General features: G+C 38.4%; 1 protein-coding gene across 1 annotated transcript in view; it reads left to right on the forward strand.

Moving 5' to 3' along the window:
* Window positions 1-16,099, forward strand: part of MYH15 (myosin heavy chain 15) — a 153,480-nt gene that overhangs the window by 59,383 nt on the left and 77,998 nt on the right. Inside the window, exons 19-24 of the mRNA XM_030330421.1 lie at window positions 1,109-1,226; window positions 2,131-2,254; window positions 6,082-6,218; window positions 9,670-9,925; window positions 13,107-13,349; window positions 14,401-14,577. Of these exons, the coding sequence (XP_030186281.1) occupies window positions 1,109-1,226; window positions 2,131-2,254; window positions 6,082-6,218; window positions 9,670-9,925; window positions 13,107-13,349; window positions 14,401-14,577 (1,055 nt within the window). The remainder of the gene's footprint in view (window positions 1-1,108; window positions 1,227-2,130; window positions 2,255-6,081; window positions 6,219-9,669; window positions 9,926-13,106; window positions 13,350-14,400; window positions 14,578-16,099) is intronic.

Genomic DNA, 16,099 nt, shown 5'->3' on the forward strand with positions numbered 1-16,099 from the left:
CTAAGGACACTGCTTCCATTTGGCAAGAAATCTAATTAGCTGCCTCTATTTTGGAGCAATTCTGTTACCTATTAGAGTTGTCTCCCATAGAGTCAGCTCTGATTTTAGCAGTTATTTTCTTTTTTTTTTTTAAGTTATAAGACAAAGTCATAAGAAAAGCTTTGTGATCTAATCAAGACAGTTTTTCATATGTGCTTAAAGAGAATAGCATGATTGACCTTTTGGGGTCATAGAGGTCCACTTGTTCCCCTTCTTACAGATCATCTGTTTCTATCTATGAAAGGAATTAGAGTACAGGAAGATGAATATATGGCTTAGAGTTTATTTCTGTGACTTTGGACATAAACAGAGAATCATCTGATTTCCATTTTTCTGACAATACTTTCATAGCCCTTTGTGTTAAGAGGAACACTACTTGGCTTCTTCCTGAAGACTCCTTGGAACGCTCCTTGGAAGGTTTATCTAAGGCTTCTCTCAGAGATTGCTGCTGCAGCTCTAGTAGGGTTTCATCTGATAAACGTGGAAGTGATAGGAAGATGCTTATGCTATAGAATAAAACTTAGGTGCTCTCAAGATAGTGAGGAGAGAATGTAGGCTGGCATGTGCTCAAGTCTTTCGTAAATAGTAAACAATTTTGTGGCTGTGCTCATCTTCTCCTCTCTTTGTATTCCCCCTTCTTGTAATCCCTTTTCCTTCCTACTTGGAGGTAGCAGTTGCCTTTTGTGTTCTTATGCTCCTTTCTGGCTGGTTCTGGCCAGAGAATGGATATAATGCCAGCTATTTACAATTCTAGCAAAAATGTATTCTTTTTTGCCTTCTAGGTGTATTTGCTTATAAAAGTTGACAAACTGTGAGTTAAAAGGTTCATTCTGTGTTAAAGGAATTTTGAGTAAATCCTATTTGGAGTAAATCCTATTTGGAGACTCTTGCATGAAAGGATGGGTACTGTGAGTGTCCTCAGGCTGGGTAGTGAGTGAATGCCTACTACCTATTATGTAAAGAGCACAAAATTCAAACATTTTTAAAATCTCAAGATGCAGCAATTAGGACAAAGTCTTGAGTAATAATCTTTTCTGGACACAGACTAAGCGCGGCCCTTCTTCTTCAGGTGTATTGGACCCTTACTTGGTTCTGCAGCAGCTGCGTTGTAATGGTGTCTTAGAAGGGATCAGGATATGCTGTGAAGGTTTTCCGAACCAACTGTTGTATGCTGATTTTAAACAAAGGTAAACATATACATCCTAGGACCCAAGGAACCTAAGGCATTCTGCTTTCCTCTCTTTCTGAGTGTTTAGGCATGCATTGTTTGTTTGGTTGATGTCCTCCAGACTACAGATCGATGTGTTTTGGTGGTGGTGAGATATATGACGACAGAGTTCCATTATTACTTCCCCTTAAATCCAACATCCATGTAGTTGTAATATCCTTAAATCTCTATTAACGGATAATAGACCTACATATAGAAGAAATATATACAGAAGAAAGACATGGAGGCTGAATTGAATTTCTGAAATGTTGTATGTACTTAATCGTAGCTGCCTTCCAAGTAGGCTGTTGCTTTACTAGCAAGCCTGTGAAAGAAAGGAAGCCAGCAGGGTGTGTGGCAGGCCGCAGGAGAGGCATTTTTGCTTTCTATTTCCTGAATTCCGAAAGTGTAAATTATAGGTCATCAAGCAAATTTGAGCCAAGTATGGTAGAGTAGAAAGAGTACCTGTCTCAGAATTAAGAGGCATATTTCTAGTTCTCTGCCAGCTCACCATTAGGGTGAAGAAATCTTGGAAGAGACATTTAATGTCTCTGCTTTTCAGTTTTCTTACCTGTACAATAGAGATACTTAAGCCTGGCTCTTTCTCTCCCTTTGACTCTCAATCTCTCCTTCTGTCTGTAACTGAGCAGAGAATCAAATGATGTTGTCTCCAAAGTACTATAAAAATACACACTATTATGCCAAAGTAAGGTTTTATTGCTTGTATCCTCATTATTTTTTCCAGGAGTTTTGCAAAAATTGAACATATTGGTAGGAGAGGTACAAGTTTGTACCTTCTTTACCTCACTTGTCCAAATTATTCTTCGTTTGAATCATATGACCTCTCTGATCCCAGGACTTATTCTTTATCTATTTTAAATTAGGTACTGCATCCTGAACCCCAGGGCCTTTCCAAAGAGTAGGTTTGTGAGCAGCAGAAAAGCCGCTGAAGAATTACTTGGCTCATTGGAGATAGACCATATCCAGTATCGCTTTGGAATCACTAAGGTAACAGAAAACTAGGAAGAATGCATTTGGAGAAGAGTGGGAGGAAAGAGTGTGTATCTTAAAATAAAATACCCATGAAAGTGCAATGATAAGGCATTCTACAGTTCTTGTGACCGCAAATAACACAAATAGAGCTTGGTTGAAAGTGGAAATTTCAACGCTATTTGGGAGAAAACTCAATGTTTCTTAAACCTCAGTCTTGAGTACATTTGCATTTTTATAATTATTCATTTAAGTAAGTTTGGGCCAAGATATAAAATATTGAATTAACCTTGCTGTGCTAGAAAATGTGCATCGACATCAGAGCTAGAAGAAGGTAAATCAGCTTATTGGAATGAACTGCTTGTATGTGTGTGAATTGGTTTATACACAAGTACTCTTTTAGGGAATTAATTCTAGGAGAGTATATGAGTAATTAAAAATGTTTAAGTCCCTGGGTGGTTCAGTCAGCTAAGCGTTTGACTCTTGATTTCGGCTCAGGTCTTGGTCTCAGGATTGTGAGATGGAGCCCCACGCTGGGCTCTGTGCTGAGTGTGGAGCCTGCTTAAGAATCTCCCTCTCCCTCTCTTTCTCTCTACCCCCCCACAACTCACTTTCTCTCCTTCTCTCTCTAAAAAAATAAAACAATGTTAAGATCAACCCCACTATCTAAAAAAAATTAATCCAAAATTAAGTCCCTTAAATGTAGTTTGCTAAATTCTGTCTCATGTTAGATGATTTTGGAATAATCCACATATTATGGGAAACTTCTAATAGATTTGGTTTTAGTTGATGGTCAACATCAAGTTGTTCCTAATTACATCCATAGAAGGACCAAATTGTTAGAAGGAGAATTGGAAGGTCTAGGGTAAAGAGCTCACAGAAAAAGAACTCCATTAGGACATAATTATAAAATGTTAGTCGACTCCCATCTTTTGAGTTCTTGAGAGTCTGTTTCTGGTGTTCATTGTTTCTGCTGATTTCCACTACTGGCCTCTTGCTTCCTTGTGTGCTTAGTTATTTTTGCTGTATACTACTCATCTGGACTAGGACTAGCATGAGTAAAAAGAGCCTCCTAAAGCACAAAATTTGAGAAGCACTCACTATTAAGGTTATGTAAGTACTGACTTATACAACCTTAAAAGTGAGAGCTTCCTTAAAATTGTGCCTGAAACCTCACTCACCTCATCTTGGCCATTACTAATAATTCTTGAAAAAGTGTATGTGGACTCATTAATATCGAAGACAAAGTGAATTCTCTGGAGCAGAGATCAAAAACTTTGGTGTAAGGTCCATCTACATGGACTATTTTTTATATGTTAAAATGGTTTGAGCAATCCCTATCAAAATAACACCAGCATTCTTCACAGAGCTAGAACAAACAATCCTAAAATTTGTATGGAACCAGAAAAGACCCTGAATAGCCAAAGTAATCTTGAAAAAGAAAACCAAAGCTGGAGGCATCACAATTCCAGACTTCAAGCTGTATTACAAAGCTGTAATCATCAAGACAGTATGGTACTGACACAAAACAGACACTCAGATCAATGGAACAGAACAGAGAACCGAGAAATGGACCCACAAATGTACGGCCAGCTAATCTTTGACAAAGCAGGAAAGAATATCCAATGGAATAAAGACAGTCTCTTCAGCAAATGGTGCTGGGAAAACTGGACAACAACATGCAGAAAAACGAACCTGGATCATTTTCTTACACCATACACAAAAATAAACTCAAAAAGGATGAAAGACCTAAATGTAAAACAGGAATCCATCAAAATCCTCGAGGAGAAAGTAGGCAAAAACCTCTTTGATCTCGGCCGCAGCAACTTCTTACTCAACACATCTCTGGAGGCAAAGGAAACAAAAGCAAAAATGAACTGTTGGGATCTCATCAAAATAAAAAGCTTCTGCACAGCGAATAAAACAATCAGCAAAACTAAAAGGCAACCAACAGAATGGGAGAACATATTTGCAAATGACATATCAGATAAAGGGTTAGCAAACAAAATCTATAAAGAACTTATCAAACTCAACACACAAAAAAACAAATAATCCAATGAAGAAATAGGCAAAAGACCTGAATAGACACTTCTCCAAAGAAGACATCCAGATGGCCAACTGACCCATGAAAAAATGCTCAACATCACTCATCATCAGGGAAATACAAACCAAAACCACAATGAGATACCACCTGACACCTGTCAGAATGGCTAACATTAACAACTCAGGCAACAACCGATGTTGGCAAGCATGTGGAGAAAGAGGATCTCTTTTGTACTGCTGATGGGAATTCAAACTGGTGCAGCCACTCTGGAAAACAGTATGGAGGTACCTCCAAAAATTAAAAATAGAACTACCCTATGACCCAGCAATTGCACTACTAGGTATTTATCCAAGGGATACAGGTGTGCTGTTTTGAAGGGGCACATGCACCCCAATGTTTATAGCAGTGCTATTGGCAATAGCCAAAGTATGGAAAGAGCCCAAATGGGATACAATGGAATATTACCTGGCAATCAAAAAGAATGAAATCTTGCTGTTTGCGACTATGTAGATGGAACTGGAGGGTATTATGCTAAGTGAAATTAGTCACAGAAAGACAAATATCATATGACTTCACTCATATGAATAATTTAAGATACAAACAGATGAACAGAAAGGAAGGGAAGCAAAAACAATATAAAAACAAGGAGGGTGATAAAACATAAAAGACTCTTAAAAGAGAGCAAACAGAAGGTTGCTGAAGGGGTTGTCAGGGGGGTGGGGGGGATGGGCTAAATGGGTAAGGGGCATTAAGGAATCTATCCTGAAGTCATTGTTGCACTGCATTGTATGCTAACTAACTTGGATGTAAATTAAAAAATAAAAATAATAATTAAAAATGGTTTGACATTTTTTTTTAATTTTTTTTAACGTTTATTTATTTTTGAGATAGAGAGAGACAGAGCATGAATGGGGGAGGGTCAGAGAGAGGGAGACACAGAATCCAAAACAGGTTCCAGGCTCTGAGCTGTCAGCACAGAGCCCGACGCGGGGCTCGAACTCACTGACCGCGAGATCATGACCTGAGCCGAAGTCGGCCGCCCAACTGACTGAGCCACCCAGGCGCCCCTGGTTTGACATTTTTAAATGGTTGTTTTTTAAAAAGAAGGGGGCAGAGTAAGAGGTGAGGAAGGAAGGAAGAAGAGGAGGAGGAGGAGATGAAGAAGATTCTTTAGATCTATGAAAATTCTATGTGATCTATAAAGTCCAAAATATTTTCTATCTGGCCTTTTACAGAAAAGTTTGCAGACCCCTGCCTGGCACTTCTGAACACTGCATGGCTGAGTCTAACTTAAAACTTACACCAGGTTCCCTTGACAACCTACACATTATTAACAGATAAGGAGAATAGTCTATGTTCTTTTTACTTTAAGTTTATTTATTTTTGAGAAACAGTGAATTGGAGAGGGGCAGAGAGAGAGAGAGAGAGAGAGAGAGAGAGAGAGAGAATCCCAAGCAGGCTCTGCAGTGCAGAGCCTGATGGGGCTTAAACCCATGAAGTTGTGAGATCATGACCTGAGCCGAAGCTGAGAGTCAGATGTTTAACTGATTGAGCCACCCAGGCACTCCAAGAATAGTCCATATTCTTAAGGAACCAAAATAACCACAAGATTAAATAAAATATTTTTTGCAGACTTTGAATTTATAAAATCAAACTTTCTAGAATGTGCATTTTACCCACTGAGTAAAACTTGACAAGAAATACGACTAATCAATGAGTATATTAGTTTATACAGTCATTCATTAGACATTTAATAAATACCCATTATGAGTGGAAGTAATATCTGACTTATTTCTTTTAGGTGTTTTTAAAAGCTGGTTTTCTGGAACAACTGGAAGCAATGAGAGATGAGAGACTTTCTAAAGTCTTCACAATGTTCCAAGCCAAAGTACGGGGCAAACTGATGCGAATCAAGTACCAGAGGATTCTGGAAGAGAGGTATGATATCACTACCCTTCACCCCTACTGCTAGAGTAGTGGTGTACCTAAATCAATGTGACCTTATCTCATTGTCTTATAATAGGTCAAGGTAAAGAACTGCAACCTCTGCTTATGTGGGGACATCACTTAAAAATTATAAATCATGGAACACCAAACAGAGCACAAAGGGCTTTTATTGCCTTATCCAACCAAGTATAAACATAATTCAGGTATTTCTTGTATTGTTTCCAGCCTTCCCTTTGGAGGGATTCTTTATAGTCAAGGAAGTCTGGATCTCTGAGGATGGTGTGACTCACATTTCATAATAGAAGCAGACCTGGAAAAGTTTGCATGCCTCCCACAGTCATTTCTCAGGAAGTTTGCTGCAGAGTGGGGAGGTGTCCTGACCCCTTTCCAACCTCCCCTGGGTCAGAAACTATGGCTGTTGGTGATATGTAATCCTAACTCTGTTACTTCATTTCAAGCAGCCTCACTAGGGACATTTATCACATTTGGACACTAAGGTATAGGTTTTGTCTAATAGAACCATGGAAAGCAAGCTTGTAAAATCTCCAAACAAAGGGATTCTGAAAAACAGATTCTGCAATTGTTGCATTTATTTTTTCCATGGTGTAGTTTACCTTCTGAAGACAGGTCCACAGGTCTTGGTATAACTTGTTTAATTGTCAGTGTATTAATTCCTTCTGTTTTTCCTAAGAAGAAAAATATCATTACATGGTGATACCAAAGATATTAGAGAGACCTCTCCTCAGAGTCTTTTGTGACTCAGTGCTTGGTATGGTATGAGAGTTTGGGGATTAGAAGACATGGCTTCTAGGAGTAGTTTTGTGAACATGGGTAAAACTCTTAATTTCTATATAGTTTACTTCCTTCATCTATAAAATGAGGTCTTTACGATTCATTCCTTCTAAATCATTGGATGGCTTTTAAAAAATTATTATAAAATGTTTCAAATACACAAAAAATACAGAAAATATTCTAATGCATACTCATGGAGCTTATCATCAAAGTATTTCAATTCCTAACATTTCATCTATAATTTCTCACAATTAAAATATTTACAAAATTAAAACCCCTTGTGTATTTCTCCCTTGATCGAGGTCCTATACCTAATTTCCCAGATCCTGAATTTGTTTTATCATTCCATGTTTCATTAATGTTTAATATATAAAATATATAAAGGTATGTTTTCATATCTTTAACCTATTTTTCTATAGTTGCTCAAAACATTAAAAAAAATAAATTAACAGATACAGTTGAAACCCCTTGTGGATTTCTGCCTTGATCCAAATCCTACGGGGATATATAGATATCCTTAAAAAATTATGATTTTACATGTTTTCAGTATTCACATAAATAATATTCCATATATTATCCTTAAATTTGTTCTTTATATTCGGAACTATTTTTGAAACTTTATTTATTTATTTATATATGAGAGTGTGCGCAAGCATGAGCAGGGGTGGGCCAAGAAAGAGGGAGAGAGAGAGAATCAAGCAGGCTCCATGCCCACCAGAGCCTAACTCAGGGCTCAATCTCAGGACCATGAGATCTGACCTGAGTAGAAACCAAGATTCAGACACTTAACCAACTGAGCGAGTCACCCAGGCACCCCTGAAATTTATTAATGTTTATAAATCTAGTGCTAGACTATGGAGTTTAAATGCTCTATAGTATTCCATTGTACAAATATATCATGATTTATTTATCCATTTTCTAGCCCAAGTAAATTTAACTCATTTATAATTTTTACTATTAGGAACTGCTCTGTAGTGTCGTTTTTATAAATATCTGCTCCTGCATGTAAGCAAGAGTTTCTTGAGTGCAGTATTACTCAAAATGCTGGTTCATGCAGTGAGAGTTTGTTGATAGCAGCTGGTGAAGTTCACACTTTGAATAGCTTTCTCTAGGGTATGAATTATTAGACTTTAGCTTACACACAACTCCATCTTCATGAGATATTGTCAAAATGCTTTCCAATTTACTCTTCACCAGAAGTGTATGAAAGTCTCATTGCTCTGTATTGCTACTAACTTGCAGTATTTTGGACTTCAAAACTTTTACCAATCTTTGTCATATTTCTTGCTTTGGGGAAAGCTATCATTTCCCTTTTAAGGTGATGTTTACTGTAGATTTTTTCTTTTTGTAGGTATGATATATTGTGTGGAGGACATTCATTCCATCCTATTTCATTAAGTGATTTCAACAGTAAAATGGTTAAATTTTTTCTGTATCTAATGAAATAATCCCATGGTTTTTTTGTCCATTAACCTATAAGTGCATTAAATTATATTAATAGATTTTTTAAATGTTAAAAGGACTTTATTTTTGAAATACCTTTTTCATATATTGATGGGTTTGGTTGTAGTATAATCATAAAGATTTTTGCAACAATGTTCATGAATAAGTTTGGTCTGTAATTTTATTTTCTCCTTCTGTGTTATCTGACTTTGGATCAAGATTACCTTAACCGTGTAAAACAAGTAGAGAATGTTTCCTCTTTGTAAAACATGAAACAATTTATTTTGATTGTCTATTCCCTGAATGGTTGGTAAAGTTGCCTATAAAGCCATGTAGATCTGGTGATGGGGTTTTTTTTTGATATATTTTTATAATTTTGATTCCATTTATTTAACAACATAGGTCATTGAGATTTTCTATCTTCTTGAGTCAGTTTAGATGAGTTTCTTTAAAAAAAAAAAGTACATTTCAGAGTGCCTGGGTGGTTTGTTGGTTAAGTGTTCAACTCTTGGTTTTGACTCATGTCATGATCTCACTGTTCCCTAAGTTCGAGCCCTCCATTGGGCTCCACGCTGACAGCATGGAGACTGCTTGGTATTATCTCCCTCTCTCTCTTCCCCTTCCCCTGCTCTCTCTCTCTCTTTCAAAATAAATGAAAATAAACTTAAAAAAAATTCCCAGAGTAGAATTTTTTCTTCATCCTGAGCCCATAGCAAATCAGATGTATTTCTCTTTGACATCACTTTGTGCCAGTGGTGAATTTTTAAATTTTTCTTTTCATTAAGGGTGACATTCGTTGAAAGTCTCAGCCTGTCTCTTTATCCATATGGGTATAAAAACATAAATCCCTACAATATCAAAACTGGATCCCTCATTCCATGAAGATGGCCAAGGTATACACACATTCACTTTTTGTTAAGGTTTTTTTGATCCCTCTTTCTTTCTTTCCTCCTTTAGGCTCAGTGCTCATTGAAAGGATGTAATGGGAGTATTTGGGGGACACCTAGCCCACAATATTGCTAGCCCCAGAAGTCCTCATAAGGCTTTTGCCAGAATCAAATGACAACCCAGATGTAGAAGTGCTTTGAAGACTAATGAGAATTTTTAATGACTCCTAAAAAGATATGTTTCTTAAGGATCTTAATTGGGAAAATAACTCTCATATAGCCTGGGTTGACTTGCTTTTATTCTTTCTCTTTTGATTTAGGGATGCACTTCTTTTGATCCAGTGGAACATAAGAGTGTTCATGGCTGTGAAGAACTGGCCCTGGATGAGGCTCTTCTTCAAGATCAAGCCTCTTGTTAAATCTGCTGGAATGGGAAAGGAGATAGCTGCTCTGAAGGAAGAGCATGTGCAACTGCAAAAAGCCTTGGAGAAATCAGAATCTGAGAGGGAAGAATTGAAAGCAGAACAAGTCTGCTTCATCAGGGAAAAGAATGACCTGCTTCTTCAGCTGCAAGCTGTGAGTGGCCCCACCATTTGTTCTTCAAATCAAGTTTTTAATTAGAGTCTCTTGTTTTGCAGGCAGTGTTCACTTGAGAAAAATGAAGCATGTGCTTTTCAGATACTATAGCATTTCACCAAACACAATGGAAATACTTAAAGAGACACCCTGTTTCATAGTGAAATGATTTCATAGGCAGGATGTCTTTGAAAAGGGGACAAACTATTAGATGGGTTTTAACTACATTAAAGCACCATAATCTATCACAGGAGCCAGGAAGCTCTGGGTCTTAATTTAAGTTTTGTATGTAGCTCCATACAAATCAAATTTGCTCCATTAGCAAATCAAAAGACAGGATTTAGTAGATCCCAAGAAAAGTTTTACTGAGATCTTCAGGATTATTGCAGTATGTTTCTAATCGGTTTTCCTGATTTTGGTCTCTCTACTTCCCCTTCCCCAGTCTAAATCAACTTTACTCATCAGTCCAATTCTTAAAAACATCAGCTCTCGACATTGGCTTTGCATCAGACTTATTGGTGGAGCATTAAAAAAATAAAAAGAAAGATGCCTAGACCCCACTCTCAGATATTTTGATTAAGCAGGCCCTGCATGAGTCCAAATAATCTATATGGGTGATTCTGATATCCAGTTAGGATTGAGAACCATAGCTCTGTCTTAAACAAACAATATGTTGCTTTTCTGATGAATAAGCTTCAGATCCTGCAAGATGTGTGTTGTAGACTCCAGACTCCTTTGAGCCTACATCTCCAATCTGATGCCAGTGTGCCCTTACTCGCTGCCTTTCACATTCCTCTTCTCTGGCCACTGGGACTGCTGTTATCCTCAAACATACCAAAGGCAGGGATGAGATTTTATCCACCTTTATTATATTTTCCACCCCACTTAGCACAGTGCTAAGTTAAAAGATACCAGGTTCCACTACAATTATATACAATTTATAACACAATTCGTACAATACAATTACAAAACTTTTTTTCCTGCTTTTTTTAACTTAAGTGGAAAGTAGGAAAAATTTAGTAATTTTAGACAGACCCAAGTTATTCTTGTATTTTGGGGCTATGCTATTCATCAGTGTTCTAATAGGCCATATTTTACATAAGAATTTCACCCAGACCTATATTTTTGATACATATTTAACATAGCAGTAGTTCCAGAACCTTAGTGCATTTCAGCCTCACCTGGGATGCTTGTTTGAAATACAAATTCCTGGGCCCCACTCCAAACCTACTTTAAATTCATACTGTGAAAATTACAGTTTGTAAGATCATGTTTTGTGTGGCTCAGGGGAGAGGCAGCTTTGGATGAGATCTGGCCTTCCAGTCTTCATCATTCTTCCTATGAACAGAGAGCATGGCCAGTGCTACCTAGGCTGGTACGGAAGATAGAAATGGACCCCACTCATGCAGGGGGTGGTACGTAAAAGCCTCAGATACATGATAAAGGATCAGCGTGGGGAGCATGGGAAACACATTCAAGCCAGTTCCTGGGAAAACCCAGGAAGGCTAAGATGAGTTCAAATTGTAACTGAGATTTTAAGAGTTGACAGAGCTATGAAATATGTTATTATTCACTTTTAAGGGACACAGCTGAACACAGTAGGGATCAAAGAAAGAAAGATTCTTATAAAATCATTTACTTACTCAAAATACCAGCAGAAGTGAGTGAACCCATTCCAATCAACATCCTGAATATGTGAGAGAAGAACTGCCATCAGGGAGAGGATGTTCCTACTGTTAGCCTGACATACCATTGCTCAGTCGGCCCCCAAATCCTGCTGTCATGTTTAATGAAGGGATCAATGATGGTCGATTGGACTGTCTTCTTCATTCAGTGATGATGACAGATCCAGTACACATACCGAATGGAATAGAGTGAATAGCTTTCTGCTTGTCGACCTGGTATGAACTAAGATCAAATGTTCCCATTATTTCCCAAACATTGGAAGCTTCTCTGATCTGCATGGACTCTTCCTGCTTTGACATTTTTGTTTTGTTTTTAATTTGTCCCTTCTCTTTGCTCCTCAGTGATGTTGGAGATTTTCTATTCTATGCCTTCCCCATCTGTGCCTCTTTGGGCACCATTTGTTGGGCAGATGGCCATTCTCTCACCAAAAGTTAGCCAGAAACCAATGGTCTAGAATTTTGTCTTTTTTTCTTGATCTGAGTTAATGAAACAACTTATGCAAGGCAAATGGATAATTAATAAGTTGTCCAAAGTGGTGTATTGTATAGGATGAATGAGGTCTAGAGATGGAAGACAGAGATGTATGTGAAGTTATGTTGCAATGACACCATGGTAATTAAGAACTTGCTCCCAAAGAAAAGGTTTTATTTTGCCTCAAACAGAGACAAATTAGAGAGGTTAAAAGTTATAAAACAAGTTTTGTAGCAAAAAGACAATTGACCCCTTCATTTTTTTTTTTTTTTTTTTTTTTTTTTTTTTTTTTTTTTTTTTTTTTTTGCTTGACCCATAACACAGGAAGAATGGGTCACTCCATGAGAATTGGAGACAACACATTTGAAAGAACAAAAGGAAGGGCTATTTTACACTTGCTATGTATGACTTTTAGAATTTACTCTGGTAGAACATTGAGGAAAAGATTTTCACTGGAAGCAATTGTGAAATCTAGTTAGTGACTTGGAAATAAAATTTATGAATTCTAAATTCAGCCTATAAATAAAAAATACACAACTACTTGTTAGAGGATACCTATATGTATTAAACAAGTGCATCAGGGCACTTATAATAATATAAATCTTCTAGTGTCTGAGGGAACACTGCTTTCTTAAAAGACTGTATTCTGAGCAGCTATCAACCTCAAACTCTATGCCCATGTGGATGCTTCCAGAAGCTGTGATTTAAGCAGTACACCACTGATTTTTGGAGGCATGTTATCTCCTTTAGGCCACCAGGATTCTATTAAGTGCTTTAGAAGAGGTAATCTAATCTACTGAATGGCCCAAAAGATCAAAAGCACCTCCAAGCACCAGCAACTCCTCCACTTCTCAACAATAGGATCAGGGAACTGGGAATATTATTTCACCTGCTGAGGAAAGGCGGGTGAAAGTGCTGGTCACAGGGCAGGCAATTATCTTTTTGCTATGCGTTAAGCAGCATTTTCGCCTAGCTGATAAATTATTTCCAGCTGTTGGCAACAATTTTCTCCTCATCATGGCAGGAGCAAGAGACCCTGGCAAATGTTGAAGAGCAGTGCGAGTCGCTGATTAAATCCAAGATCCAGCTGGAGGCCAGAGTCAAGGTGCTGTCGGTGCGGGTGGAGGAAGAAGAGGAGATAAATTCCGAGCTGACTGCCAGGGGGCGGAAGCTCGAAGATGAATGTTCCGAGTTGAAGAAAGAAATCGATGACCTGGAAACACTATTGGCGAAGTCACAGAAGGAGAAGCGTGCTACAGAGCACAAGGTACTTTTTCTATAATGTTAGGGAGGCCTGGATGCCCCAATCCTACTCCCTGTCGGGTTCCGGCACCAGACTTGCTCGGCTCAAATTAATTAACACGATGGCCTCCAACTTTGCAGCAGTGGGAGTCAGACTGGCATAAAATGAAGTATCTGTTGAACTGTACTGTCCCCATTCAAATTTCCAATTCACACTTATGGAGCCCCACTTAATTTTCCAAATGATATATTTTCACTTGTTTCAATCTTATTACATCTGAAATCTAATAGAGCAGAAGGGTTTCATTGGGCCTCTAAGTATCCTTTTTGGGGAAGAGAGCTAACATGATACCGTTTACTGAAAGGTGACTCGGGGGTATGTCTGAACCCCTAGCTCTGCCATTAATTTAAACTTTGACCTTGAAGATGTCACTTTAATTCCAGTTAAAGACTTTGACGTGCTGTCCGCTTCAGTTGAGGGTTTTAACTTGTGCATCTGTGTATGGATTGAAACTAGCTGAGGACTCTGTACCAAACCTCTGATAAACAACTGGTCTCTAAAATGACACTGTAATTTTGGCAGATGATTAAATAGCAACTCTTGTGCCATTGGTTCCCTTTCATAAAAAGCACGTGGGCCTGATACAGCCAGCTTCCATTTTTATGTATTTCAACAGCTGGAATGCTTCTTTCATTGCCACTGTTGGGATATGAGACACCACAAGATTCCTACGTGCCGCATGAATACTCACAAAACTACCTTTAGTGGTGTTCTTGTTATATAATAATATGACACTCTAAAAATGGCATCAAATGAGCTATCCTGATAATATCTGATTAACCTGATACCTCATTCCCTAACTGTGTGTGTGTGTGTGTGTGTGTGTGTGTGTGTGTGTGTGTGTGTGTAAGAAAAAGTGAATTTAGAGTTTTTAACAGTATATTGGGAATTTGGTTCTTTATGACATTGGATACCTCCTGAGACTATACTAGAAAAGAGAGAAGATGGCCGTTAGCATTATGTCCACCTTCCCAGTGGAAACTCTAATGCTGCTATCATTGTTGTCTTCCCATAGGTCAAGAACCTGACTGAGGAAGTCGAGTCTCTAAGTGAGGATATCGGCAAACTTAACAGAGCGGCCAAGATCATGCAGGAGACCCATCAGCAGACCCTGGATGACCTACGCACAGAGGAGGAAAAACTCAGCAGCCTGAGCAAAGCCAAGGTGAAGGTGGAACAGCAAGTAGATGAGGTAGGTAGTGTACTATCTAGCTAGTTTGCTCCCCACATGCATACAAACCTCTGAGTTTTACTCAATTTACTTGACAGTTTCGGAAAAACTTTGTGGCATGGCTTGTTTCCTTAACATTTGGAAACAGAGGTTTAGTTTTTCTTAATGTACACTGAACCACTACAGTAGAAGAGAAGCCCCAGCATGTAATCTGTCAGTTTTTAAATGCAACCTTCATACAACCCTGGGCAGTGGGAGAGCACGGAGATGAATTATAAAAGGTTATCCCTGTAAGTGACTGAGGTTTCCTCATAGCTCCCACGGAAACTGGTGTTTTGCCTGACGATATGCTGGTTCTCTGTTTGACGTGAGGTTGAAAGATTAGTTTCAAGGCCCTGTTGTGTCTCCAGTGGTGTGCTGAGATTTATTTATAATTGAAAGATATGTAAATCACAAGCTGTGTTCTACCTACACTTTGGTAAAATACTTGTGAGATTCTAAAGATGGTGTCTGTGTTCTGCCTCCAAACACCCTGTGAGATGAAGATGTTTCAAACCACTCTTAATGGTTGCCTCACCATTCCTCCTACCCCCTGCCCCCTGCCCCACTGACATAGCACATGCATTCACTCTCTTATTTGTCCCAAAATCTTAGCCTTTATAAAATTGCTGACAAGGGTGGTCTGGTTTTATTTGCATTATTTGCTTCTTTTTCCTCAAGGCTTTCTATCAATTTCCTCTATTACCTGTTCGTTGTTTCAATTCTCTTCCCATTTCCACTGCTGGTGTGTCTCACAAAGCCTCAGTATAAGGATTTATTGTGTGTGCGTGCGCTCTCTCGCTCATACACATGCACACAATTACTTGTTTTCTCCTGGAGTTTATCTACTTTCAGGTTTTTACATACTCCTTCCAGAAATTCTCCCACCTCCTCCCATTTGAACTTCGTATATTTTGCTGGTTACAGGAAATAGCTTCTACTGCTGAAAAGTAATCATATCAATGATCAAATAGACATAGTGTAATTGTTATCTAGCCTCCTGCTAAACCAACCTTGGTATTGTTGACAACACTAATCCAGACAAAACTGGAATGTTCTGACCACCTCGGTGGGAAACGAGAATATGACATAATGTTATGGACTAGAAGAGGGTACTGAGGTGGTAAAGAAGGTATAGAAATCATGTCATGTGAGATGTGTTCGAAAGGGTCTGTGATACTGAGTTGGGAGACTCGGGAGAGCTGCCTAACATTCATAGATGATCGTGTGGAGACATATTTGCTTGGTGCTGCTCCAGGGAGCAGAGTTTAGACTCATGAGAAGAATTTACTGGGAACATTTTTGGCTTCTTATGAAGAAGCACTCCTGAGTAAATGGACTTACCCACCCATGAAATGAGCTGCTGTGTGAAGAAGTGGGCTTCCCATCAGTGGGAAACAATCAAACAAGGCCTCACTGGTTATTTATTATTGGTTCCTTCCATAAGACCCAGCCTCATATTCTTTAATCTCAAAAGTTTTCTTTCATCACTGTAATTTCTAGA

Source organism: Lynx canadensis, chromosome C2 (assembly GCF_007474595.2).
Source record: "Lynx canadensis isolate LIC74 chromosome C2, mLynCan4.pri.v2, whole genome shotgun sequence".
Taxonomy (NCBI): Eukaryota; Metazoa; Chordata; class Mammalia; order Carnivora; family Felidae; genus Lynx; species Lynx canadensis.